The 26,972-nt window shown below is 45.8% G+C and overlaps 2 protein-coding genes across 4 annotated transcripts in view; one reads left to right on the top strand and one right to left on the bottom strand.

Annotated features, from left to right (window-relative positions):
- The window catches only part of ADAMTSL2 (ADAMTS like 2), a 101,513-nt gene that overhangs the window by 47,681 nt on the left and 26,860 nt on the right, over positions 1-26,972 (bottom strand). The window lies entirely within an intron of this gene.
- Positions 12,503-23,936, top strand: MYMK (myomaker, myoblast fusion factor). Its single transcript, XM_039507081.1, has 5 exons — positions 12,503-12,637; positions 15,384-15,498; positions 19,640-19,788; positions 21,743-21,859; positions 23,790-23,936. The coding sequence occupies exons 1-5, from the start codon at positions 12,503-12,505 to the stop codon at positions 23,934-23,936; spliced, it is 663 nt and encodes a 220-aa protein (XP_039363015.1).

Here is a 26,972-nt window from a genome sequence, read left to right as displayed (position 1 = left end):
TGGAGGGGCCTGGCGGCTTCCGGGAGCTGCAGAAAATGCCGCTGGGACCCCGCACCCGAAACCCCCTCCTGCACCTCAACCCCCAGTCCTGAGCCCAATCCTGCATCCCAAACCCTCATCCTCACCCCATCCCAGAGCCCACACCTCCAGCGAGTGCCCTCTATTCCAGAATAAAATCACTTTCATTCCAGAATATTTCCTCTGCCTCCTAAGTGGAGTGATTATTCCAGAATAAAGTCAGTTTCATTTTGAAATACAGTGTGTACGTTATTCCAGAATAGCTATGGCAGAAAAGTTGTTCAACTATGCTATGCCAGTCAATTTCCCCATAAAGACAAAATGTACGGTGACTTTATACCAGTATAACTGCCTCCACACTAGGGGTTTTACGGGTAGAAGTATATTGATAAAAAAAATCATCCTCCTAGCTGAAATCCTACAAAATCTGTGTGTAGCCCAAACCTTGATAATTATTTTTATTAAAGTGGAAGAAACTTTCATTCACAGACATGAAAGACCAGATCCTCAAAGGGAGCTAAACAGATCTACGTAGGCTGAGGATCTCAGACTTTTCTCTATCACGCTGGGGCTGTTTGTGACTGTTGTGTATTGGTGGAGAATAGAGATGGTCCATTAGCTTTCTGTGTGGGTGCAAGAAAAACCCAAACATATAATCCTTTTAATATGAATTAATAATGGGTTTAATGATATACCACGGCCAGATTCTCAGTTGTTATAAATCTGCAAAACTCCATTGATTGGGGCTTGAACAAAAGCACCAGATGCTATTTACCACTAGAGAGAGTATAGTAAATGCAGTGCTCAAACTGAGACAAAGATGCAGCTGTACGAAATAGTGACAGATTTTCTGATGCATACATGTTTGGAGGGTGTGTGTTTGTTGTTGTTTTACTTTGAAAGTAAATATAGGGCTTCTGAAAAGTGTCGGGTTGATAGCTCTCGAGACTGGAATCCTCTCTGTATCCACTGGACATGCACGGCACAGACAGTGGCAGGCCAAGCTCCCTTGGCCTGTCACCAATGAACTTCAAGTCACCTCTATGAAAGCCCATGGAACTCTTAGCATCTCAGTAGGGGAGAACAAATTGAGTGGTGGTTTCCTATGACGGGCACTCCAGAGTGGTGTCAGAACTTAGAACCTCTATCCAAGTACCCCAGGCACCAGGGAAGAAGTTCCACCTGGTGAACCTGGATCCAGATTCTAATTCTGACAATGGCCTGCACCTGCATAATGAACCAACTCCAAACACCTTCAGTTTTGGATGGATGTACCCCGTTGTTCAGTATGAGTTAGGCTCCCCCTCTGCACACGGTCCACACAGATATAAGCCAACTACCAGTCCCAACCAGCCTTTAGGTGAAGCTGTAGCAACTCATACTCTTAGCTCTGAAGGTCTAGGAATCAGTCCCCTGTAGTATCCCAAGGTGATGGGTTCTTTCCATGTTTGAAATCCAAATCAAGATTATGCAACTTGATTCTATCACATGGAGAAAAATTCACAACCTGGGGAGACCCTAACAAGAGAATAAGCAGGTATGTAGCCTCCCGACCTACTGCAATGCGTAGCTTCCAGCTCATGGCCTGACACTTACTGAGTTTTTTAAGTGACTATTAGTAAGTCTCCTTAAACAAGCCATCTCTGACAGTCTGCTGGTTACCTTCCCATATTGTAAACAAGCCACATAGCTGTCAACATGATGTCATGTCTCCGCAGCAATACGAGCCCGTCACATCAATATTAATAACAGCATTTATCCTGACTACGGCTCTGAGGGAAAATTCTGGAATTGTACATTATACAGCCTGTCAGCATTTCCATTCCAAAACGGTGCTGTGCATAATTAGAATGCAAACAAAGGCAAAGGCAGACACTAAGAAATCATCTCCTATCCTGCCTAATGAGAGCAAAAGACAACTGTGTGTATTGCCAGGGAGCAGCCGGCAGAGGCAATGGGTTTAAAAATGCCTTAACTGAAGTTAACCCCACTAAGGACTTGAATTGAGCATCCTCTATGCTCAATGTGAGTTGAGGGCACTCAGCAATGGGCGGGGGTGCTCAGCACTTTGGTCATTTAGAGGATGTCTACACAGCAACTAAACACCCGCTGGCGCCTGAGTTCTAGGACCCTGCAAGGTGGGAGGGTCCCAGAGCTTGGGCTCCAGCCTGAGCCCGGAAGTCTACACAGCAATGAAATGGCCCGGCAGCCCGAGGCCTGCACGCCTGAGTCAGCTGGCACAGGCCAGCAGCGGGTGTCTAGTTGCTGTGTAGACAGACCCTTAGGGACTGGTTCCAGCTCTGTAACACACAGTCACACTACCCAAGGAGTAAGGTGCTCTGCATATGTCAAGGGGCTGAATCGAGCCCTTAGCATCCCATCTCCCTGTGACTTTGACGCACACAGAGCAGCTATCAGCTCTGATCAAGACACAGAATTGGAACATACCCAGTGAACTCTGGAGAGCTGCCCGCTAGAACCAAATGCTGTGTCTCGGGTCAGTCCCTATATTCAAGCTGAATTCAAGATCCAAGCACCCCTGAGCTTGGAGGAAGGTCAATTCGGATTTGAAGTCCATGACTCAGGACCATCCCTAACACACATCTGACTTAGGCATTGGTTTTGGTTTCCAGGATGTGATAAGTGGCCCATGATACAATGCTGGCTTTAGCCCAGCAGTAGGCACGTAGTATTGCAGAAAAGCAGGGTTATGCAATGGATTCTGCCAGCTCAGAACCACATGGCAGCTTCCTGCTCAGCTGGGCATTTGAAGATTGAAGGTTTAAAAAAAAAAAGGCACATCTACAGGGGTGACCAAGATGCTCAGTCTGTACAGGTGTTCATAATAACTCATCCACTTCCCAGGAAGCTTTGACTCGTCGTGCAGCTCCTGTTTCTGATACAGAGAACATACTGCCCAGGGACTTAAGATGGGATGAGATGAAATCAGCATAACAAAGGGCTCTAGAAACAAACTCTACCTTTCTCATTGTCTGTGGTTGTGTCCTTTGTTAATAACCAGTACCGGGCTCCCCAGAATCTGAGCCATGATGTACTTAATGCTCCAAAGGAGAGAGATGGGATGGAAGATCAGTGTGCTCCCTAAAAACATTCTTTGTCGAGCTGGTCTACACACTCACGCCTCAATCAAGACAGAGTGAGGTTTTGGGACAGGGACTGTCTTGTTGTTCTATATCTGTACAGCACCAAGCACATTAGGGTCCTGGTCTATGACTCAGGCTCCTTGCTACTACTTCAATACAAATAATAAATAGTAATGTTTTAACTAAACCCTAAGTGTCAAAACACTAGATACTCTTTCCAGTTCTGCCACTGTCCCAATCACTATGTGCCTCAGTTTATTTGTCTGTAAAGTGGGGACAATAGTAACCTACCTCACATTCGTATGATACTTTTAGTCATTAAAGTTTGCAATGTGCTTAGTCAAATTAAATAAGCCAGTGCAACTAAGTTGCTATCATCATAAGCCTTATATTAAAAGCATCTCTGAACACATCAAAAGCCACAAGTTGGCCACCCTGATCTCTGGTGTATACTATAGGCATGTCCACATATTTCCATTGGCTTTAAAGGCCACTTTTCTATGGCAGATTCTTCTGGTTCATTTTACTTGCTCCCAAATATTACATATTCCTACACAAAATTGAGAGGAACTCCCTTGTGAATCATAGTTTGCTCGGGGTTGTCTTATAGCTGTGAAAATGAAAAAGTGCCCGGCCTTTTCTTTTAATGAAACAGGGCAGGATGGCACACTGGTAACATATATGCAGCATCCACAAGTGCCAGATGTCAGGTGGTGTCTAACTAGCCCAGAGACTGACATGGGGGCTCACCACCAGGCAAGCAGGGGCTAATAAGAGATTAGCAGAGAACACCAGAAGCCCTCAATCTACACAGTGAGATACCACCTGCCATCGGTATGAAAGGCTTAAGGGCTCGGATGAAAGTGACAATGGGGATAGGAGCTCTCATCTTTGCTGAGGCAGGTAGAGGCTAAAGCTAGGCCCCTGGGTCCCAGTGTAGGATCCTTCATTATTTTCTACCTTCAGCACCTTCGTTAGCAAAGAGGCTAAGGGGCTATTACAAGGTTCACACTTTCTTTTGGGGGACGCTGTTTCAGACCTACCCTGGATTATCCCAAGGAGCCCTGGGCAAAGCTGACTTGTCTATATCTCAGTATAGGAACCTGCTCTTAACTGTTACCAGTGAGGCAAAGAGAGGAGAGAGAGATGCATTTTCAGGAGACTGGAGGGTCTTTCTTCTGAAGGATCCAGGCCACCCCGACAAGGCCAGCTTCCGCCCACCTATCTCCCTTTCTCAAATGCTAGTGTCAGCTCTCTCTTTTTACAGGTTCTGTGCTAAGAGAACCTCAGAATCTAGCAGCTAAGATGACACTCAAAGGAGCTGCAATGTCCAGAAGGGTACAAATAACAGAAACCTAGTGACAAAAAAAGATCTTCTTGGATAACATGAATAAGGCACTCGCAGGTCAGCCTTGACCCTCATTTGTACAGGACCAATGGGACACTGTCAAGGTAATTATAGGCTTAAAATCAAACCACAGGACCTTAAGAAAAGGTCTGGTATAGGTAGCTCTCCAGCATGGCCAATGCACCCTTCCGCTATAAATGTAACTAAAAGTAAGATGTGGCCTTCGGTCACTGCGCTGGCCTGGGTCACCTACCTTTGAGTGGCCTAGAGCAGAGCGGGGAAAGAGCGTGCGAGTGCGTGAGAGAGGACAGAAGTGTGTGTGAGCGCACGTGAGGGAGCGAGCGCATGCGCCCAAGTGCTTATAAACCCACTCTGAGGAGACCACAAACAGACTTTCATCTGCAAAACTCCGCAAATTCGGCAAGAGCAAGACCAACCTCATTGGCATATGTGCTTTGGAAACACACCTTTTCATACAGATTCAGTGTCCAGCGGGGAGGCGGCCAACCTCCCTCAGCCCAGACATCCCTCCATCTTCACAGACTCAGGCTCCTGAACAATGGCCACGCATGGTCAAATTAGCCCCATGTTAGATCATTACCTGTGGCTATGAATAACTAGCGAGAGCACAGGAACAAGCATGATGTATCAGCCACAGTGTTGGGCATGTGGACAGCTGGCAAGCGTTACTCTTGGCTTGAGTGAATTTACCTATCTCAGGAGAGGCAGCATCCCATAACCCAGACCCAGGCAGGAAGAGTGTCTACCAGCCACACCGTCATGGGCGACAGTATCCCTCCCTCCACCATGCAAAGCAAAGGGAATGATAGCAAAGGCCTACCCACCTGAAAGCCCCAGCTCCTCAGCTCTGGCACTGACTCAATCTGTGGCTTTTGGGTGCCTCCGTTTCCCTGTCTGTAAAATGGGGTTCATGATCCTTCCCTCACCACGGGGGTGTCTGAAAGAGTTGATGAGTTAATGCATGAGAGGTGTTTTGAGGATGGAATGGGCTACCTAGATGCTAAGCCTTTGTAATAGGCTTGTCAGAGGGACTTGACTCTCGTGTCACTGTTCAGGGGACTTTCAACTGCCACCTTTGCTCCTCCCCTATTCTGGGCCTGTGGTGTTACCCCGGGCAGCCTCAGGGTCTCTCACGATGAGCTGCTCTGGCAGCTGGGAACAGACAGGATGCAATGGTGCCCTGACAAGGGTTTCAAAAGGAGGACAGGGGAGGGGTGGCACAACAGTGCCAAAGGGGTCATAACACAATAGACATTTGTGCTTCTGATCTTTTGTTCTCTGCAGGAGCTGGATCCCTAACCTGTGTGTGAGGGTCCCGTGCCCCTGCAGCTGACAGAGAAGCAGTGCCGATGGGCCCTGGATGGTGAGTTCAATCTAAAATGATGGTGGCTTCAGCCTCGTGAGGAAGTGGTTTGTACATGTAGGGTGACCAGATGTCCCGATTTTATAGGGACAGTCCCGATTTTTGGGTCTTTTTCTTATATAGGCTCCTATTACCCCCCCACCCCTGTCCTGATTTTTCACATTTGCTGTCTAGTCACCCTATGTAGGGCTCTGACAGGAACATGTAGGCACGCTAACGAACAGTTTAACCCTGGGGATTGTGGGGTAGATTTGGGGCTCCTGAAAATGAGTGATTAATAGCATGGGTAGGTAATCCTAATCTATTAATACCCTTTGCAACCCAGTCCCGATCACCCTTTCACAGCTCTGCAAATGCATCTTGCCTTCCAATCACCCCCAGCAACCCAGCTCTGCCCTTTCACCTCACTCCTGTCTCCTGCCCTATCCTATTCCTGGATCCTCGCATAACTGTGATGCTGCACCTCTGCTTTCCCAGCGCCGGTCTGTCCTGAGCAGTGGCTGTCAAGCGTATTGAACAATGGCCAAAGGATGTGGAAATCTGGGGGATGACGTGGAACCATTATTAAGGTGGGGAGTACTGTTTGCACTGAGTATTTTTGTTTAATGATGTTTGCTGGGGGGAGGGGGGGTAGGACGTTCCAAGGACTCTGTGTCTGAACGACAGAAAACTTTTGTGACTCAAAAAAACCCTCTCCCCTGGACAAATTGCCATGGTTACAAAGGACACTGAATGGGGTGGGGGAAAGTGAACCGTGGAAAAGGTCTGTGCCTAAGAAGGGGAAACAAAGCAGACTGCATAATAGGCTTATTGAATTGGGGAGAGGGAGGATTTAAAGGGCAGATATTCAGCTACAGCTACCTAGAGTGAGGCCAGACCTTCCAGGGTATGTAGGTTTTTAAGTGGCAATTTATTCCACTAATAAAAAAAAGAAGGACACAGGTGCATTGGCAGAGCTATGTAAGGGAAACTGGCAAGAGCAGAAGTCAAGGTTCATTAGCTCACAGTTGTGCCTGCAAAAAGGATCTCTGAATGCATTGTAGGCACACCTGTCAGCTTGTGTATTTCTGGTGATCCTTGTGCTGGAGCATGCATGTAAATTATATTTTTATTAAGTACCACAAACACCTCGGGTGCTTGCAATGGCTCTGAGCCCTGAAGAGCCATGTATGTAATGAGAGATTTTTTTAATCAGATACTGTTATGTTCCCCTCTCCAGGGAGGCAGGAAAAGATTATTTTCTAATATAAGTTAAAGCCAAAGAGAAAATTACTACTTAGCTGATTGGCTGAGTGGAAATACTTCTGATTGACGATGCAAGCCCAATAAACCTCAATGCTTTGTTTATGAAGATGTGATACACATAACAACAGAAGCAGAATGAGAGTGAGCTCCATTCCCTAAGGAACAACCGGAGATTCAATTTCACTGGAACACCAAAGCTTCAAAATTCCAAGAAAACAGATGTGACAGCTGGAGTTGAGAAGAAATGGAAAAGCCAGACAACTGTCTTGCAAAGACAGAGGAAAGTCTAGAGAAATTCCAAACGTATCTACCCATATTGCAAAATAACATTGATCTTCTGCCTGATTGACACGGGGGGGACACAGAAGAAAGATGTACTGGAAACAAAGACACGGCAAAATAAACCCAAAATGTGGTTGAGTCCATGCAGTACAGAAGGATTGCATCTCAACACAAAGCATTCAGCTGCTACATGGTTCTCTGTAGCAGACCAAAAGGAATCACCCACAGTAATTCCTGTTGCCTAGAGCCCCACCTACTGGTGGAAGGGTAGCTGTTCACTTCTGCTCTGAGGACCTGCACCAACCAGCCCAAAGTTAGTTATTTATGTTTGGCAGAATACATTGAGCAACAACAAGGCTTAATAAAACCTTGCAATGGTGTGTGCTAGATTCTGCTATGCGGGGCAAGTTACTAAGGGCCTCGCCGAAAGCACCATACTCCCATGCAATTACATGTGGAGTCCCATGGAATCCAGTGGGGTGGGTTATTAGCCAGTTTGAGCAACTGGCCCCATGGATGGTTACATTGTAGTTCTTAATAGATGGGCCTGAGCCCAGACTCCAGAACTCAAACGCCCGGAAATGTTGGGGAGAGTTTGGAATGTGAACAACTGTGTCCAAATCTGGGCTGAACTACAATTCAGATCCCAACATCCCCTATTGTAGAGGTGTTCAAAATCTAGATGAACGCTCTACAACGAAGGCCCCTCTATGGTTCTCTCATTATCATCATCATCAACATATTAAATTATTTGCAGCATGGTAGGGTCTAGAGACTCCAACCAAAACCAGGATGCTATTCTATATACATAATCCCTGCCACAATGAATTTACAATCTAAGTCAGTGATACTCAGCCCTCCCTGGTTCAGAAGCCAGAGCCACAGCAGTGTGAATTCATTATATATTATATATATACACCTCTACCTCAATATAATGCAACCCGATATAACACGAATTCGGCTATAACGCAGTAAAGCAGTGCTCCAAGGAGGCGGGGCTGCGCACTCCAGTGGATCAAAGCAAGTTCGATATAACGCGGTTTCACCTATAACGCAGTAAGATTTTTTGGCTCCCAAGGACAGCGTTATATCGAGGTAGAGGTGTATATAATTTTTACAGCAAAATGACTGACCAAGTATTATTATTTTATCAACGACAATTGTTTGATAACATAGTAAACGCCTCCTGATAGGTTAATAACGTAGACTGGTTAATAATTAAATCACCCCATGTTTTAATATCATGTGCTGCAAAGAGCCACAGGAGGCACATTAAAGAACCACTTACTGCTCTTAAGCCTCTGAGTATCGCTGAGCTAAATAAATATTTTGGTCCCAAGCTGAGTTTGAGGCCTTTCCTGCACAGGAATTATCCTCTATTCCAGTGGTTTTCAACCTTTTTTCAGTGGTGGACCCCCTAAAAATTTTCAAATGGAGGTGAAGAGGCCCCCAGGGGTCCACAGACCACAGGTGGAAAACCACTGCCCTATTTTATTCTCATGCCTATGCCATGTTATCTAAGGGTCTATCACTCCATCTTGCTTTCGTCACCTTAGTATCTGAGTTTAAGTGGTGCAAATGCTCACAGAAAATGAATCTAAAATTTGCTTTCCATGAGTATCAAGTGTATGAGCTGAAAACTTGCTTATCCATTGAGATTTCCTACTTGTTTAAGAAAGAGAAAAAATGTAGCCTCTGTCATGTGGAACATTTCCCATCAACATTTGAAAGGCCTGTGTGTCCAACACATTGTCTTAAATTGGCTGCAGTTTGAACAAAGGTCTTTTAACAGCAGTCCCAGGGCTACAACTACTGATGTTACCCAGCCACCTGCCCTTCCCAGCCCTGCTGTTTTCTTTGGTGTATTTTTTGGGGGGTTTTTTGTTAATCGCTGGAACACATGTGCAACCTGATGTGTTTTTTTCCCCATTGGTGCCTAAAGCACTGGCTTCAAACCAAACACCAGGCCCGGGGTTTGCAGCTGTGAAAAAAAAAAAATTCAACAACCTGTGGAATGTTTTCTTGCTTCTGAGAACTATAGTACTTTTTATTGCTCAGTAGAACACTTTCCATGGCTGGCACCTACAGCATCCATCAGCCAACTGGGTTTCCTTTCCAAAAGGTTCCAAGTAGAGCTTGGGCAAAGAAAAATAATTCTACAAATATTCAGCCGTATTTTTAAACAAATTCACTTTGGCCAGGTGCACAATTTGCTTCCCACAAACATTCGTGTGATGGCACTAGTACAAATGTTTGTGGAGAACACGACTGTAGCTGGCACGCCCAAATACTCGTGGCAAAAATTCATCCTTGTGGTGAAATTCATTTTCTGGGAGTGTTCACACCATTCCAACCCAGGAACTATGGTGATGACAACAGGATGGAGAGATTAGATAGAGGATTATCAGGATTATGCTCATCTATCTCAGGGAACAGAAAAACCACGTGGCTTGTGCGACCCTACAGCTTTGCCTTGTTGGCTGGTAGGAGAACCCTGGAGAAGATTTAGTAAGTTTTAAAATGCTTGTGGTGAGTTTATTACTTATAAAAGCAGGGGATTCACATGCATTGTGTGGGCAGACTTTGAACAAGCTTCCTGAAAACAGGTCTGCCAAAGCATTCCCTGGGCCCCCAATGCACTTCAAACCTGACCACAACACCCCTTGCCATGCTAGTCTGCGGCCCCACACAGCCCTGCAAATGCACATCAGTCCCAGACTGCATTGCCTGCTGCTCTGCCACTCCAACACCTTTCCAGAACAGAAATGGCCAGTCAGGATAAGCTGGGTGCTGGTTACTGTGATGCAAACAAAGAGGAGACTGGGATGAAACCCAGCAAACTCATTCCACTTGTAACCTAAGAAAAGATTTGGACACAGACCTCCAAAGCGGGCAGGCAAATGCATTAATCCACCAAACTGACGAGCTCTCCGCTTCCACCATGGCTACATTGTTTTAGAGAGAAGACTCTCATTCCAAGCATCCCTTTCAGCGAGATCTCTTCCAGGGAGATAACGAGCCTGTCCTATCAGTACAAGAAACAGACGGTAGCTCATAGCATGACCCACAATCTTCTACTTGAGCCCACAACCACAGGACTATTGCTCAAGCATTACATTCCTATTCCCTGCTTCACAAGAACAGCTGGACTGAAAAGATGCTGAGAATCTCTCCAAGGTTCCAAGGAAAAGATATTAAGCTAGGAGGGGAGCCACAGGGCTATAATAAAAAGCCATAATAAACGAGAGAGGCCACTGAGTAGATTAGCAGCACAACGTTTGCTTGGCTTTTGGATTCCTTTCATACAGCTTTATTCAACACACCGGGATCCGGGGAAGTCCTTTACCTTCAGAAAAGTTCTACTGCTCCGCTATTTCAGACAGATCTCCAGCAGTTAAGATGCTATATGGTCCACGGTGCAAAGCTTTAGGGCATTACTAAGAAATAGGATGAATTTTAACTGTGTCAGAACACACACATGACAAAATAAGAACATGTAACGGATTGTTACCTGCTGGACTCCTGTGTGGTTTTCACCCATTGAATGACTAGTGTGCCTTAACACCCTACCTGAGAAATTATGGAAGGATTACAGCCAGTCCTAGGTCTCTGCTTGTTGCAGGAAAATAATGAAGGAGACTTTGCAGCTGGTACGTTCTTTTCTAGGTGGTGGACCATCACACCCTCATGGTCACTGTTAAGTCTAGAACTTAAATAGCTTCAGACAAGTAAAAGGACACAAGCTGCAGATCAGCAACAAAAACTCTCATGTGTATCGTTTTTCCACGGACCACGTCCATTTAAGGTTCATAGATTTTAAGGCCAGATAGCACCATTACAAACAGCTGGTCTGTTGCCATCTCATAGGGCCAAGTTTGGGCACTCTTTCTTCTGTCAAGCTCTACCTGACTCCAAGAGCAGTCCAATGATTTCAGCTGAAAGCAATTACTACTAAGATTGAGTAAAGTGACCCATACTTTTAAAGTAAGTGGTTTCCATGGAAAAGTACTCAGAATGTTAACATACAACGGGCTAGAGCAGGGGTGGCATGTAAACCGCACCTCCCAGAGCTGGTCCCAATTTTTTCTTTAAAACTTTTTTTTAATGGAAAAATGGCTTTTTGAGCTAATGGAAATTTTCTCACCAAACTTTTCATTTTTGTCAAAAAAAATTGGTTTATTTATTTGAAAACCAAAAATAATGTTTTTTTGGTTTTCACTGACTGAAAAATGATGGCAAACCTAAAAAATCCACAAAGTGACAATGAACAAGAGTAACCCTGGGGGGCGCTGTGACTCCCTGTCACCCCTCTGAGTCAGAGGTCTTCCCTTGCTTCCTCCTAGCTGCAGTGGGGAGTAAATTACTCTTGGGCTATCCCAGCAGCACATACACATAGGCTGACACCTCTGCCTGGCCAATGAGTTGAGGAAGTGGAGCTAATCCATCCATTCCCGGCCAAACTGGGAGGTGGTGGAGAAAAGCAAGCCTGCAGTCTGCTTACTTCTGGGCTCCTGGATTCAAGGTCCATGCGTGGGTACAACCGAATTCCTATACCCCCTTGTGCCAGCATGTAATCTGTGTCCAAATGAGGCCTATTCTCCTTTCCAATACACATATGTACACTCTGCTATTTTCAGTGGGAACTAAAAACTTGACCCATATATGTTGCTTCTCTCTTGACACCATAACAGCCTGTTTACAAAAATGCTGGGCAAGAGTGAGACGTGTCAAAGGGTGTTTTGCTTGGCGGTACAGGGCATTTGTCCCCATTGAGCGCCAATGCGTTTCAGGAATGTTTAAAAAAAAAAAAAGAGAGAGAGAGAATGTGAAGACCATTTAAAGGGCAAGCCATCAGCAGCTGTGCCATCGTCCCCTTCAGCTGCTGGCACGTGTCATCCGCTGACATCACCTAGAACGAACCCAGCATCAGGGCATTTAAATTTTAAAGCACACTTGCCACAGCTGTTTTCACAACACTCTGTAGTCCCACTTAGGGCTGCTCCATGCTGTCCTTCCGAGTCCTCTCTAACCAGCTTTGTTACTGGGTTTTTTTTAAAGGTTTTATTCCTCTGAATAATAATATTCCTCCGGGTTTTCCTGTCATTTTTCACCCATCCCCCAATGGGTTCCTTAGTTGCCAAGCTTCTTCTCCCAACGATCAGCAGCCTGGTCTTCCTCCCGACGATCAGTATTGCAGCCAAGCGAAGATTCCACATGGAAGCCATGGTTTATTTCTTCACTATGTTCTTTGTTGCGGTAAGAATTCCTTCTGTTTGTTTTGTGGGCAATGTGCTAATTTACCCCTTTTCTGCAGAGGCTCCATAGGGAAATAAACATACGAGTGGCTGGAAGATTTAAAAACAAACAAACAGGAATCTTATGAAATACTAATGGGAGTCTGATGAAAACACCATACACTGGGAGGGAACATACCGTATCACGTAGCTGAAAAATATCCACTATTGGATGCGTTTCCCACTGGGTATTGCCCTGAGTGTCCTGAATGAGATTCTTCAGTTTATGGTAACCCAGAGCAGTGATCATAGGGAAATATATTTGAATCCTTTCTCGTAATTGTACATTTAGGGTGTGGTAGTGTCTGTCCATTTCTCTATTACAATTAGTAAGGGGCCATCCTGTCTTTTGGTTTTAAACTGTATTTAAAGTAAGCTGATGTTTTGTAATTTTAGACAAAAGCATGTGGTGGAATTACTGATTTTACAGTAGCTGAATTATGGTGTAAATTAATGCTGGAAAGGGGGGGATTTATGAGTAGCAGAGGAAAGATTGAGGGAGATGCCACAGAATTATCAAGGAAGATGATTATCAACCTTCCCAGTCTGGCAGAACAGTCTTGAAATTGTACCAGCCTAGACTGAAAACCTATTTGCTGTCCCTTCCCATGATAATAATGGGGGTAGGAAAGCTATTTTGTTCACATGCGCACACGGAAATAATGAATTCACTTGCTCTAGTCATGCAGGTGAGTAGGACTTTGCACAACTGTTCACTCTGTTATTATATACACACACTGCTTAACTATACAGAACAGAATTCGCATCATCAACATAGTTACCTTTAAGAAACCATGGGGATGAGCATGGTATGAGAACCTGAACAGAACTGGATTTCGTCCACCATGCCCAATAACTGAACTAATATAATATTTAGCCTTTTTAATCATAGATTTTAAAGCACTTTATAATGGCAAATAAGAATCGTTACGCCCATGTTACAGATGTAGGGAAACGCAGGCACAGGAAGGCTAAGTGACATACCCAGCATCATTAAAGTACATCGGTGGCAGAGCTAGGAGTAGCACATATGTCTCCAGATGCACAGTCCAATGCTCCATCCACAGGATCATGCTCATCCCTCACTATAAAGACCAGCCTTGTTAACAGGGGGAAAAAATCCTACTAGCATCTAAAAACCTACCAGACAGGCTAATAAAATTGTCCCATGCCACGTAAACACATTCGGCACCATTTTAGGACCTATTACAAGTCCCACTGAAGCCAATAGAAAACTTGCCAAGGACTTCAATAGGAGGTGGATTGGGAGAATAATCTGAAGATGCAAAATATTAAAATGTAAGAAAAGGGAGACAGCTGCCAGGGCTGTCAGAGTATGTCAGGACGAGCAACGCAGTGTTGCAGCTGCTGCAGCATTGTATAGTCCCACTCGGACTCCCCCACAGGAAATTCTTCAGACCAGTGAAAGCATCTGTCCATCTTAGACAAGTGCTTCTACTTCAGCCAGAAATGCTCTCTCCAGCTCTCCCCTCCCTATCTCAAAGCCCAGCACCAAGCAGGGGGGAAAGTTATCTCAATGGCAAAAGCTGCCATAGAAAAGAGAATGGGCTGAAGAACTTGCAGCAATTCTCACCATAAACAATATTGGGATCCCCAGAGAGAAACGCCAGCAAACATGCCTTAAGGTCCATTTGTTGCCAAATGGGTAAGAGACCAAATCAGGAACTGAGAAGCATCTCGCTGCTAGCAGAGGGGACCTAGTGGAGTCTAATTGTTAGAGGAAGAAACCCAGAGCTGGGCAAACACTTACGACAAAAGAATTCCCACAAATATGCCTTGGATTTTTCCAGTGAATTTCCTTTGCCTGTGCTCATACCCATTGGGCATTGGGCAGGAAAACATTTTGCAAATATTGTAGCGAATGAGTTTACGGGCAGGAACGTCCACTGAACCAGTGAGTTTTAAGGGAATGCTGCAGAGGTTGAAACTCGCCCTTATACGGAGAAACAGCACAAAGGCCTAGGACACAGTGTAAATCAGCTGTGGGCTGACCCCTGCCTGCGGAAGAATTTCACCCAGAAAATTCATTCACACCGGAAACCTGATCCCGAGAGTTAGGGAAAGGAAGCTCACCGTGTAATCTGTGTCTCTGTTCAAAACACTTTGGTCATCACTCACAGGTTCCGGCAATGAACTGGTCACAGTCCAAGACGTTCAGCAAATGATTTTGCACAATGAATTCATTAGCAAAAAGGATGCTTGTCTACGGGCAACTCGCAAACAGGAATAAAGGCAACATTTCTTGAATCAATTATTGAATTAATCACCCAGCTGTAATCAGGACTCCTGGGTTCTGGTCCTGACTGGGCCGCTGACTTACTGTCTGTCTACTTTGTAATCAGAGATGTGACTGCAACACGTGTATCCATTTGATCTGGGCTGTTCAAGCCTGCCCAGGATCCTGGCTATGTATCTGAGCAGCTAGCTGGCTTCATTACTATTGTTATTCGAGTTAGCTAGTTCAGGTATGTCTACACATACTGCAGCCACACCTCTAGTTGCAGTGTCAGACATACCCTTAGGGTTGATCCAGTGCCTACTGAAATCAAAGGGAGCCTCCTTTTTCTTCAGTGGGCTTTGACTCAAGACTTTATGGCTTGATAAGGAGCAAAGATACAATGGAAACTAACAAATTTCATGGTCATGTTTTCATTTGTAACGTGCCTTTGAATTATCCTTTTTAATAGATTTACCATGCATGTGATGGACCTGGTTTGTCAGTGCTGTGTTTCATGCGATATGATATCCTGGAGTATTTCAGCATCTACGGGACGGCTTTGTCCATTTGGGTATCACTGATGGGTAAGCATGAGTCTATCGGTTCTTAACATGTTGCCGTATTTGTGGGTTGGTGTTTTAGGTACAGGACTTGTTGGTGTCTGTGTCACACTGGTTAGTGTGCTTCAGTCATGAGAGAGATGCTGTCTCCTCTGACCCGCAACTATCAGAGCCAACTTGAAATGTTCCCTTACGGAACCCAACCCAAGCTGTGGATTCCTATGATTTGAATTGTGCTAGGGCCTCAGGCCTATTATCACAGGTCAGGGTCCCATTGTGCTAGGTGCTGTACAAACTCAGAACAAATAGACAGTACCTTTCCTAAAGAATGGCTGGAAAAGCTCTGGATCTGGAGACAAGCACTGATTCTTGACAGGTCTGTTTAGGTATTTGTACCACACTCCTCGCCCTGGAAGCCAAGAAGCCCACAGATGGATGTCCACCACCATTATCAACTCCTAAGCACATCTTTTTATGCCAGGGCTCATTTCTTCAAACTCTGGCAAACATACATAAGCAAATCAAAACTTATTTCTTCTAACAAATAAATCCCCCTGGTTTGTCAGGGCCTGATTTTGGCTGTGAGGAAATATCAGAGCGAGTTGGGAAATGGAAAAAATATCGTTATCCTTTTTTATTTAAAATCTGTGGGTTTTGAGCGTTTTCATTTTCTCCTCCCCGTCCCTCCCCCCCATGTTTCCAATTTCCCTCCTTTATTTTTCCTTTTTCCATAAAGGGAAAAGAAAGGGCAAAAAAAAAAAAGAACAAAAGATGAAGAAAAACAAAAGACAAAAATTTCCCTTTCCGAAACTGTCCACACATTCTTTGAAAAAACTTTTTCACAAGAATTTCTCATTTTGGCAAAAAGGCCAGTTTTTAACAAAAAAAGTTTCATTCAAAAAATTCCAACCAGCTCTAGAATAGATACTCTCTACCTTGAGTCACATGAAAGACTGACAAATCACTCAACTCTACCAACCTTCCCAAGGCTCAAGTGAGAGTTTACACAGTCACATTCCCAACATGCCTTGAGACCATTTTATCCCCACCTCTCTGGTCTCTTTTGATGGAAGGATGACTTGGTCAATCTTTGCTTTCCATATGCAGCATTAACACAGAAGAGGGGGACAGGAATACTTCACCCCACAACAAGGAACATGATAAACCTTCCGTATGTTAAAATGAGTGTGAGAAAAGTTATTCACAAATATGGTTGAGCTCAACTCAACAACAGTTAGAGTAGCAAGGGCAGGGTTCAACTGGTTCCTAATCTATCCATCGTGTTTGTACTCTCCTTAGTGATGACTTTAAAAAAATAGGCAAATAAGATTCCAGGGCCATTCTCCACTAGACTATAGCAATTTCAAGGGAAGTGAGATTTAATCTATATATCTTGGCTGGCTGCAGCTAGGTTGAACTTGATTGCTTTATTATTGAATTGTACAAAAAATAAAAAATCAGAACTAAGAGGTTTAAACTATTGACCAGCAGGGAAACAAATTAAAATGCGGACATTTATCCCTTTAAAAATGTGATCCAAGGACATAGCAGGTGTGGTGACTGAAATGCGGGATAGCTTTTCACCATGTTGCTTGTAAAGATTGAACACACGTGTGCGTACGTACAGACCCTTGGGCAAGTTTCCTGGAATGCAAATCCAGGACAGCCATAACACAGCTGGGTAAGCTGGAAAAGCATGAAGCCCACTGGGATCCATAACTTTTAATCAGTTATTACCTGATTCTGTGCTAAACAAAAGCCTCTAATAATTTACTTGCATTGGCGACTTCAAGGTTCCAAACTTCAAGCAGGTGTCTGTGCAGCTTATGCTGCATCCAGAGCTAGTTAGCAGGATTCAGATCTTAGGGTGGACAGGGCCAGAATAGCCCTATAGGATCCCATGTAGAAGATGGTGCAAAGTCGTTAGGGCGGAGGACTCAAAGTGAAGAGAATAAGGAGGAAGCTAGAGATCCTACCATGCCTGAACCACTGGCTCAGTTGTCTCGAGTGCCTTGGCCTGTCCTGGAAAACTGAATATTACGTCGCTCCCCAGGATCTCCTGGGAAAGTGAATTCAATCACCACCCCCTGAAAACCTCTGGAGTTTGGTTGGCGCTTGCAAATTGAACTAGGGGAATTTAGCGACACACGTCCCACTGGAATTAATGGGAGCGGTGTGGCTAAATTCCCCATCATCGTTGGAAATCTTAACCTTTCAGAAGTGTCTAAGTCATGTGAGCCCCATGCAGCTCTTTTACAGTTAAAGTGCGGCTCCCGGAGCTCCCACTCCACACACCCCCATTCTCTGCCTACCAGACGGGGGGGGGGGGAGGCTCGGGGCTTCTGCCCTGCAGGGAGAGGTGTCTAAGAGCTTTAGCCCCGCAGGTGGCCATTGGGGCAGAAGCCCCAGGCCCCGGCAGGTGCCACCCCCTGGGGCTGGTTGTGTGTGTCTTGTGGCTCTTGAACTTCTGAAGATTATTGTAGGTGTCTCGGAGGGTCAGTAAATTTGGCCACTCCTGGTCTAATTGATTTAGAAGCTTCATTTCCATTTTCAAAAGGGACTGAGTCCCTTAAGAGCCTCAATCCCTTTGACTTTCAATGAGATGCAGGCTCCTGAGTGCCTGCGTCACTTATGAAAATGGAACTTAGGTTCCTAAATCTCGGAGACACTTGAAAAGTTTCACCCTTTGTCTCTTTCTGCAGAGGTACCTTGGAAAGCCACACACACGAGACCTCTGAGCCATGTGAGCGCTTGTCTGCACAGCCGTGGGTCTGAAATAATCGTGCAGTTTATATTCCCTACAGATAACACAGCAAGTCCTGTCTCACGCTAGGGTACTAAAGAACTAGAGGGCCTAAGTTCTGCCTAAACTATTAACAAGGTTTCTGCAGTTGGATCTCCTCATAGCACTTTATTGGGAAGAAATGATCGTCGTGGCTAATATTGTTAGTGTGCCTGTGTTTGTACAGCCCCTTGCACAATAAGGTCCTAGCTTATGACTCAGGCCCCTAGGCAGCACAGTAACACAAATAATAATAATCACAATTATGTCAGGCCACCATGTGGGACAATGGGAAATACCCCCTTTGTGCCACTGCCCAGTACAATACAATGCAGTCTTGTGCCGTTCCAAACCTTAATTGTTTTGACAGACAAGCAGAAAATGTCAGAGTCCAGCTTCCTACTGCGTCTCTCGGTCTGTAATTGATGACTTAGGGGAAGGAGGTAGCCAGCTACACAGTGCTAACTGATCTGCTCCTGGGCAGTTTGTCAGCTGGGAAAGCTGCCACGTGAAATATTATAAAGCATTGAGTGGGCCATCAGCCTGGATGAATATTCCTAGCCCTGTTTGTTCTGCGTGCAGAGGGCCAGGTGCTTTAGAACTACCTGGTCTTAGATCGCTCCATTGTACCTACGATGGCAGCGATTCTACCACCTCCCTTGGAAGCCTCTTCCAGAGCTTAGCTACCCTTAGAGTTAGAGAGTTTTTCCTACTATCTAACCTAAATCTCCCCTGCTGCAAATTAAGCCCATTACTTCTCGTCCTATCTTCAAGGGACGTGGAGAACAATCGATCACCATCCTCTTGGACAGCAGTTGGTGTCCCCTGTGTAAGACACGTTTAGGAATCTCAGTATGTCCCCATTGCGCCAAAATGTGCACCAAAGCCCTGTCTGCAGCTAGACTCTCACTCTCTGTGCAAAAGCTTTGCAGCGTCTCCGGCAGGTGTTCTGCTAACCTCCCCTTAACCCCTGCTTGCCTGGAGGCAAGTAGCTCTGGTGATCTCAGTACTCTTCGATGCGATTTTAACCTGCTGGGTAGAACATTTTCATGAAACATTAAATTACCTTTTTTTCCCCGTCAGAGAGCCTGGGAGTCAGGAGATTTGGGGTCTACTCACAACTCTGCCAGAGATTTCCTGCCCACCCTTGGGCAAGCCACTTTGCCTCTCTATAGTTCACTTTCCCCATGCACTGTATAATAATACCGACCTAATAAAGGTGCGGTGGGGTTAGGGTCAAATTCTCAGGGCTTCTGTCAGCCATGTTTAGCCCAAAGTGAACCCTTGGATGGAAGGTGCTGCAGAAACACCAAGTATCTGGAGCAAAATCAAAGCAATGGAAGATTAGATGCTCTGATCCTCACTTTGGTTTGTGCCTTCCAGCTCTGGCAGAGTTCGATGAGCCTAAAAGGTCGACCTTTGTGATGTTCGGCGTGCTCACTATAGCAGTGAGGATTTACCATGATCGGTGGGGATATGGCGTCTACTCGGGACCAATCGGGACGGCCATCCTTGTGATAACCGTGAAATGGGTAAGCCGGCCACTTTACATGGGCTAAAAGTCACTTCTGGACAGAGAAGCTGCCGAGTTCTATCCACCACATCAGTCCCACGTAAGCCCTGAGGTCTGCTTGTACCCACCTCTCAGGCTACCATCAAAAAACAGATTGGGAATTTCCCAGTAAAGCTTTCAAGCTACAGAGAAGACACTGCAGGGGGAATAATTTTCTTTTCTAAACCAAAGTCTGCTGTGCATTATGACACTGGGGCTGGATTCAGAAGGGAAATGGGGTTATTCTATGAGAAGAATAAATAGCCTTTCTTGTTCAATGAAAACGGAAAGCGAGCAAATAACAAAAAGCTTTTGTGATAATTGCCAGATTTGATTGGTCTGAGCCACTCTAATGGATCTCATGTTCTTATGTTTCTAGTCATCAAGAATATATTTATGGAGTTTTTACAATAACCAGGAGGTAGTGTGGTCTGATAAATTGCCCTGAAATCAATGGAAGATTTGCATAAAAACAGGTGGTACAGCAGAGCCATAATTCTGGTTGAACAAACACAGGCCTGATTCTGTTTTAAGGCTACACAACGTGGTTTCCAACTTCTGGGGATGACAAGAAAACAGTGGCCTTCCAAAGGGTATATTATGCCGCAAAACATAGGTTGCCACAGGTCAGATTTATTAGAGAGAGTGTCAGAGTTATGAGAGTGAGTGTGTGTGTGTAAAGTTGATAGAACATAGATTGTGTAAGCACCAAGCATCATGGGAAATTCAGTGAGCCAAGTCCCAAGTTAATAATGTCACTAACCTTCACCTAAAGCCCTGCAGAGAGTTAATACGCCTTTATTCGTATGTATTGTATTACTGCAGAGCCCCTGGAAGCCACAACAAAGATCAGAGTCGCATTGTACTAGGTACTGTACAATGCAAACACATAGTCCCTGGCCCAAAGACTTACAACTAGACATGCAGCAGCCAGCCCCATTTTGCAGATGGGAATTGAAGCACAGAGAGGACTAAGTAACTGGCCCAAGGTCATACAGGGAGTCTGTGACAGAGATGGGAATTCAACCTAGAGCTCCTGAATCCCCGTCCACTGCCTTAAACACAAGACCAGCCTCCTGCCCAACCCATAGAAGTCTCATGGCTCACCCATCCCCAGCGTACTGTTCTCCATGCACATTTTAGAGGCCTCACACCCCAATCCTGAAAAACCAACATACCTTCGAGATAAAGATGGCCCTTCACCCAGACTGCCTCATTCCCCATGGTCCTGTGAAAACTTCAAACCAAACACGTCTCTCTTACCGGTGCCATGTAGGATATTCTTCATTTTTCTCTTTTCATAGGTCTTTCACTGCTGGGCAGGTATGTCAGCAGACTCCATATGTCCTTGTCCAATCTTCATGGCGGGAAGCCATTCAGTGGATTGGCCACCATGAAGATGGGACATGGACATATGGAGTCTGCTTACACACCTGCCTGGCAGTGAAAGACCCATGAAAAGAGAATGATGAAGAATATCCTGGCATTAGAATAATATATGGCACTCCTGTGGGCAGTTGCATACAAGGATGGGATGCCCACAGTTAAACTGCCTGCTTTTCAGTTATCCTGTTCACTTTCTAAAGCCCAAATTATAGTCAGTGCCTCTGGCAGAAATCTCCAGGGCACTGGGGACCTCTCAGCTCCAAAGAGCTGGCTTTAAACTCCAGTTTTCGATCACAAATGAATACGTGGATGGGTGTTTTAATCAGAGGACATTTTTGTCCACTATCCAGCATAGTCTCTGCTCAAGTGAACCTGTGGTCTGGTTCCAGGCATTAAGAGCTTTAGGATCAAAGAGAGGAACCCACCAGCCAGTCACTATCAGAGGTTTTGCTTGGTTTGCTTTTTAATTGCATGGGATCTTTCAGAAGCTGAACGGCGAGACAGAACGTGGGGTGAAAGGGCTTCACATGCTTTCTGTTCCCTTCCAGCTGCAGAAGATGAAAGAGAAGAGAGGCCTGTACCCAGAGAAGAGCGTCTACACGCAACAGATAGGCCCAGGCTTCTGCTTTGGGGCGTTAGCACTCATGCTGAGATTCTTTTTTGAGGTACCTGTTTGCACAATAAATTACGGTGATAATGACAGGGTGTGAAGGATATTCCCAGGGTAAGAGGATCTCTAGCTCGAATCCAGCCCAGGCCAGAATTCATCTAAAATGATTGCCTAGTCAGTGGGTCTTAGTCCAGGTGCCAGCGGACAGGTGTCCAGTTCACACAGAAAAACCACTGCCAGAGGCTCACCTGAGCGACACTGTGCTGAGTAGTGGTGTTGGCTGTTCTGGCTCCCTGCAATCCCCAAGACTCCCACCAAACCCTGTAGGCGCCTAAGTCACTCTGCACCTCAGTGTCAGGTGAAGGCTCCCTCGGTGCCCATGTTACTGCCTCTGAACGTGCGTGTGGCTGCCTCAGCCTAAGCGTCTGGAGACCTATCTCCCGCCTAAGCCCCAGAGCAACTCATGAACCAGGGGAAGCCGGGTATTCATCTGCCTACATCATGTGTGGGGCCTGATCCAGTAAACATATGCAGAGGCCACATAATGGATTGGGCCCCATATGAAATCCTGCTGGAGGAGGAAGGGGTGGGGCCACCACTCAGCCATTAGAGTGTTCACCTGGACCTACGTCACCAATGTCCATGAAGGAAAGGGGAGAGGAATGAGATAACACTCCCGACACAGCCTCTAGCTGAGCATGTGTTCAGCTGTTGTGTTACTGCCATTTTGTGCATTGGGAGCAAATCGATACGACTTCACAGGGATGCCAGAAGATTATTTTTCAAAGCTTTAAGTAATTGCAACTTCTAGCAGAATGTAAAAGTGTCACTTGGCACAAATTCCCCTCCCTCCCATCCACAATCTCCTCCTTCCTTCTGCTTGAGCTTCTCCTAAGCAGCGTAATGAAACACTTCATTCAAGAGCAGGGAAATGTGCAAATCTGCCGGTGTTAAATCCACTTTACTTTTCCACCGTTGCCTGTTTAAGGCTGGAAGCCCTTTTTCAACACTGAGGGGAGGCAGAGGTCTCAGGATCTCATTCCTGAGCTGGTGGGCATGGCCAGTATTGCCCAGATGGCCTGTAACATGGTGAAAGAAGAGGGGATGGGTAGACCGTGTACACCGAGCATTTCTCAGTGATGCTCCTCGAAGGGTGAGATTTTCCAAAGAGCTCAGTGCTCCCCTTGAGGCACCTGAATAAAGGTCCCATTTTCAGGAGTCCTCTGCATTCATCCTGGCCAAAATAGAAGCCACTCTCTTTTGGAAACTTGGTCTTGTTGCAGAGGCAAACCACACTGGGTCAGGTAGTTGTGAGCCTATTTGGACACAGCTCCTTTGTGGGAGACCACGAGTAGCAAATATGTTCACACCATAAGGGTGAAATTACACCAGAGACCAGCTCAAGCAGCAACAGCCAGCCAGAGCTCAGCAAAAAGTGACACAAACAGTCCACCTCCCTTTCGTTTTCCCTTTCTGTGAGCATCCATGTGACTGGTCTTTACTAGCATGAGTGGCCCTCAGAGTGCAGCCTTTCAGCACGCACATCCAAGCATCAGCAGAAAGCTAAAGGTAGTTCAGTGGCAGAGAACTCGTTTTAAATCTGGTTTCTGCAGCAGGCATTCACACCAGAAATCTGCTGATGGGTCTGATCCAAAGTCCACTGAAGTCAATGGAAAGACTGCTGCTGACTTCAATGGATCAGGCCCTATAAGAGCATTGCTCATCCAGTCAGGGAACAGAAATAATACCATGTGATTTATTTGACCAATCACAACTAAGCAGCACAGCTTGAATTTCAAATAGCAAAGCACTAAGTGAAGGAAAAAAGGCTGAATGGGGTCACAGGGCAGAGAACCATGGGATTAAATCTGTCCTGGGTGTATATGAAATATACTAAAATTTCAGAGATGTGAAAATCTTGAACCCAGAGAGGACCCAAATCCTCCAGCAGTAGAAACTCTCACTGACGGTCTCTTTGGTTGCAGGAGTGGGATTACACCTACGTGCATAGCTTCTACCATTGTGCTTTGGCCATGTCCTTTGTCCTGTTGCTGCCCAAGGTGAACAAGAAGGCAGGGAATGCAGGAAACCCAGCCAAACTGGACTGCTCCACTCTCTGCTGCTGCGTGTGATAAGATTCTCCCCCTGCCTGGAGACTGGGGCATCTGTATCTCAACAGACACCTGTTCACCACCTTGAAGGACCATACAAAAGTTATGCAGCCCTCACTCTTTATTCCAGTCGGGATCATGACCAGAAACAAGTTGCCAGCTGTGAAGCTTTTTTTCCTATGATGGAAAAGAATTACACTGCCACTCCCCACACCAAAATGCAGGTTGTTACAAATTTTTAATTTGCTGATGAACAAAACTGGTCCTATTCAACCTGAAAGGCCTTGTCTCTTGGCCATCATTCATACCAGAAGCTTCCATGTGTCCATGTAGCCAGCTGATAACTTTCTCCGTAACTGTGTGTATATTCCCCAAAGAGAAACTTTTGTCCACCTTAGAGAAGTTCTGGCTGGCAAGTGATCCTGTCCATTGGCTACTGAGTAAATCTAGCAGGTCTTTGCCTCCCGCAGAGAGTTCAGTGGGCCACATTTCGCTATGGGGCATCACATTTCGTTTGCCTTTGGAAATGAGCGTTAATGTTGCACTTTGCACACTTGCAAGTGTGAGTTTGCTAAGCCTGAGTGGGTTTTTGCTTTTTGTAACACTGAAATAACAGAGCCTGTATTTTTGCTAGAAATTTACTATTTTATTTACAGCTTCTTTTAACATTATATGTTTAACATGTTGATTTTTGTAAGTATGGCCCAACTGAACCTTTAACACTGTGATTTGGGTACAGATACCAGAGCCTTAATGTCATTATTAGACGTTTAGAGAGAGCCACGAATGTACAGGGCACCTTACACAGATTGAGGAGACAGGATCCCTGCCCTTGAGACCTTACAGCCTAAATAAGGCAAGACAAACACAGGAGAAGACAACTGTGCAGAAGGGGTGAGGGGAAGGTTTGTGAGGAATTGACTGAGGAGGAATGTGAAGGAGGAGAGAGGACGGAGACTGTCCCAGGTGTAAAAAGCAGCATGACTATTGGCCCAAAGGCCATGGCCCTGAATGACCGAGGAGGCTGGCTGAAAGCTGAGGCTATATACACCTTAGCTGGTGGATCTGAATCCAGCCTGCTGCTCTGCAGGTCCTGCGGGGGCACTGGCAGGGTTGGGTGGGGGGCACGGGTAGCCTAGCTCGGAACTCTGGTGCACAGAGCCTCCAGGTCTTTGCTCTCCCGTCTACTCTCTCAGTGGGTCCCTGGAGCTCTTGCAAATACTGAGCAAACCCCCAATGCTCTGGCTTCACTCAGACTCACTCCTCACTCAGCCAAACTGCTCGGCAAAGTCAATGGCAGTTTTGCCCAAGCGAATGAGAAGTTGAAGGGTTTGGCCCCCGGCTACATCCTCTCCTCTGCCAAATCCACTCCGCCTCCGAGTGAGCGGCAACACTGGGCACTTTGTGCTTGCGAACCCGTTTGGCTCACACAGCCACCAGGTGCGCTTGCACAGAAGCTCATTAGTATGTAAACGACATGGAAAATTAGAGGCACAGAAAGAAGCTCCTGGAAGGGCGGGGAAGAGCTGTAACCCTATAACATCCCATCGAATAGACTATTTACTCTAGCAGAAGTGTATGATTAATTTAGACTGTCTGGGAGAAAAGCCAAGACTATATGTCATGGACAATTAGAGTAGTATTGATATACAGTAATGTCCATTGAAGGCCTGCCTTCAGCCTAGGTGCCTTGGGAACAGAACTCCATGGGGGTCATTCATCAGAGCAGCCTCCTGCTTGCAGGGCGACAACCAAACATGAATGTGCTTCCAATAAAAACACAAAGAAATGAAAAAGCACAACGGGCCCAGCCGCCACTGAGAGACTGGTGCTGCCAAGGTACCGCCAATGCTGCTGTTGCCTCCAGGTACACACAGACATCCCATCGTCTTGTGCCTACAGCAAGGGGCACATGCAGGGCTACATTTCCCAGCTTATCACTCAAGCAGACACCTATACAAGTGGTTTTCCAAAGAGATGAGCATGGTGGGTCCCCTGGTTGCCCCGTGCTGTATGGCCTCTGGGTTGCAGACATGCTCACCGGGCATTCACATTTTGTCCCTTGCAAGCATGGTTTTTGAAGTGATCCTTTCCCATCGAGAGCTTGCTTGGCGTGCCCATTCGATGGCTCAGATGTCTTTGTTAGAGCACATGGAGGTCTCAAGGTTATTCGAGGGAGAGGAGGGCTCTTACCCGCAGCACACTATAAGCATTCCTGCCTAGCATCCGAAGGAGCATTCTGCGAAGGAACACTGCTCAGCCCGCAGGAATCTGTGTCAGATGCAAACGTCCGTAGCCAATGAACAAACAGAAGACTGCACCCAAACAGAATATATTTCCCATGCATGAGGGACCGCAGCCTCCTGCTTAGGAAATGGATGATCTTGTGGCTACGCTGCTGGATTGGAAAGCAGGTGCTCTGCGGTCTGCCACCGGCAAGTGACTCGGTCTCTCTCTGGCGCAGCTCCTCATCTGTAGAAGTGGGACGATAAGACTTCCCAACCCCTGTTCAGATCCGGATACTGTCGCTTTACTCACCTGCTGCACCTGGTCCTAACCATAGATTGTGAGCTCTCTGAAGCACAGATTGCCATTGTTCTGGCACCTAGCACAAAGAGTCCCTGAACCCTGACTGGGGACCCTAGATGCTTCTGCAGTATGAACAATCAGCGTCACCATAAGCATGAGCTCTGGGCAGAGCATCAGCTGTAGTTTAATTTGCTGGATTTATGAGCAGGCTGCAGAAAAATAATTTCAAAGTAACCATTTGCATGCATTTACCTTGCCCATTCTGCAATTGTGTTTTTTAAGGGGGGTGGGGAGGAAAACCTTTTATGGAAGGCTTTAAAACATGTACTTGTAGCACAAGGAAGTAGACTAGTTCCTACCTAATTAAAGTTTTCTACTAAACGTGTATTATGGACCATTTGGACCAAACAGCATGTGCCTTCTACAGACCTCCATTTTCAAAAGTCACTAGTGATTTTCGGGATTTTTGAGACACTTTAAAGAAGTCTGATTTTCCAGGGGCGGGTGCTCAGTATTTTCTGTACATCA

The sequence above is a fragment of the Mauremys reevesii genome, linkage group 19 (genome assembly GCF_016161935.1).
Source record: "Mauremys reevesii isolate NIE-2019 linkage group 19, ASM1616193v1, whole genome shotgun sequence".
Taxonomy (NCBI): domain Eukaryota; kingdom Metazoa; phylum Chordata; order Testudines; family Geoemydidae; genus Mauremys; species Mauremys reevesii.
Note: the sequence above shows the minus strand (reverse complement) of the source record. Positions and strands in the feature narration are given on the sequence as shown.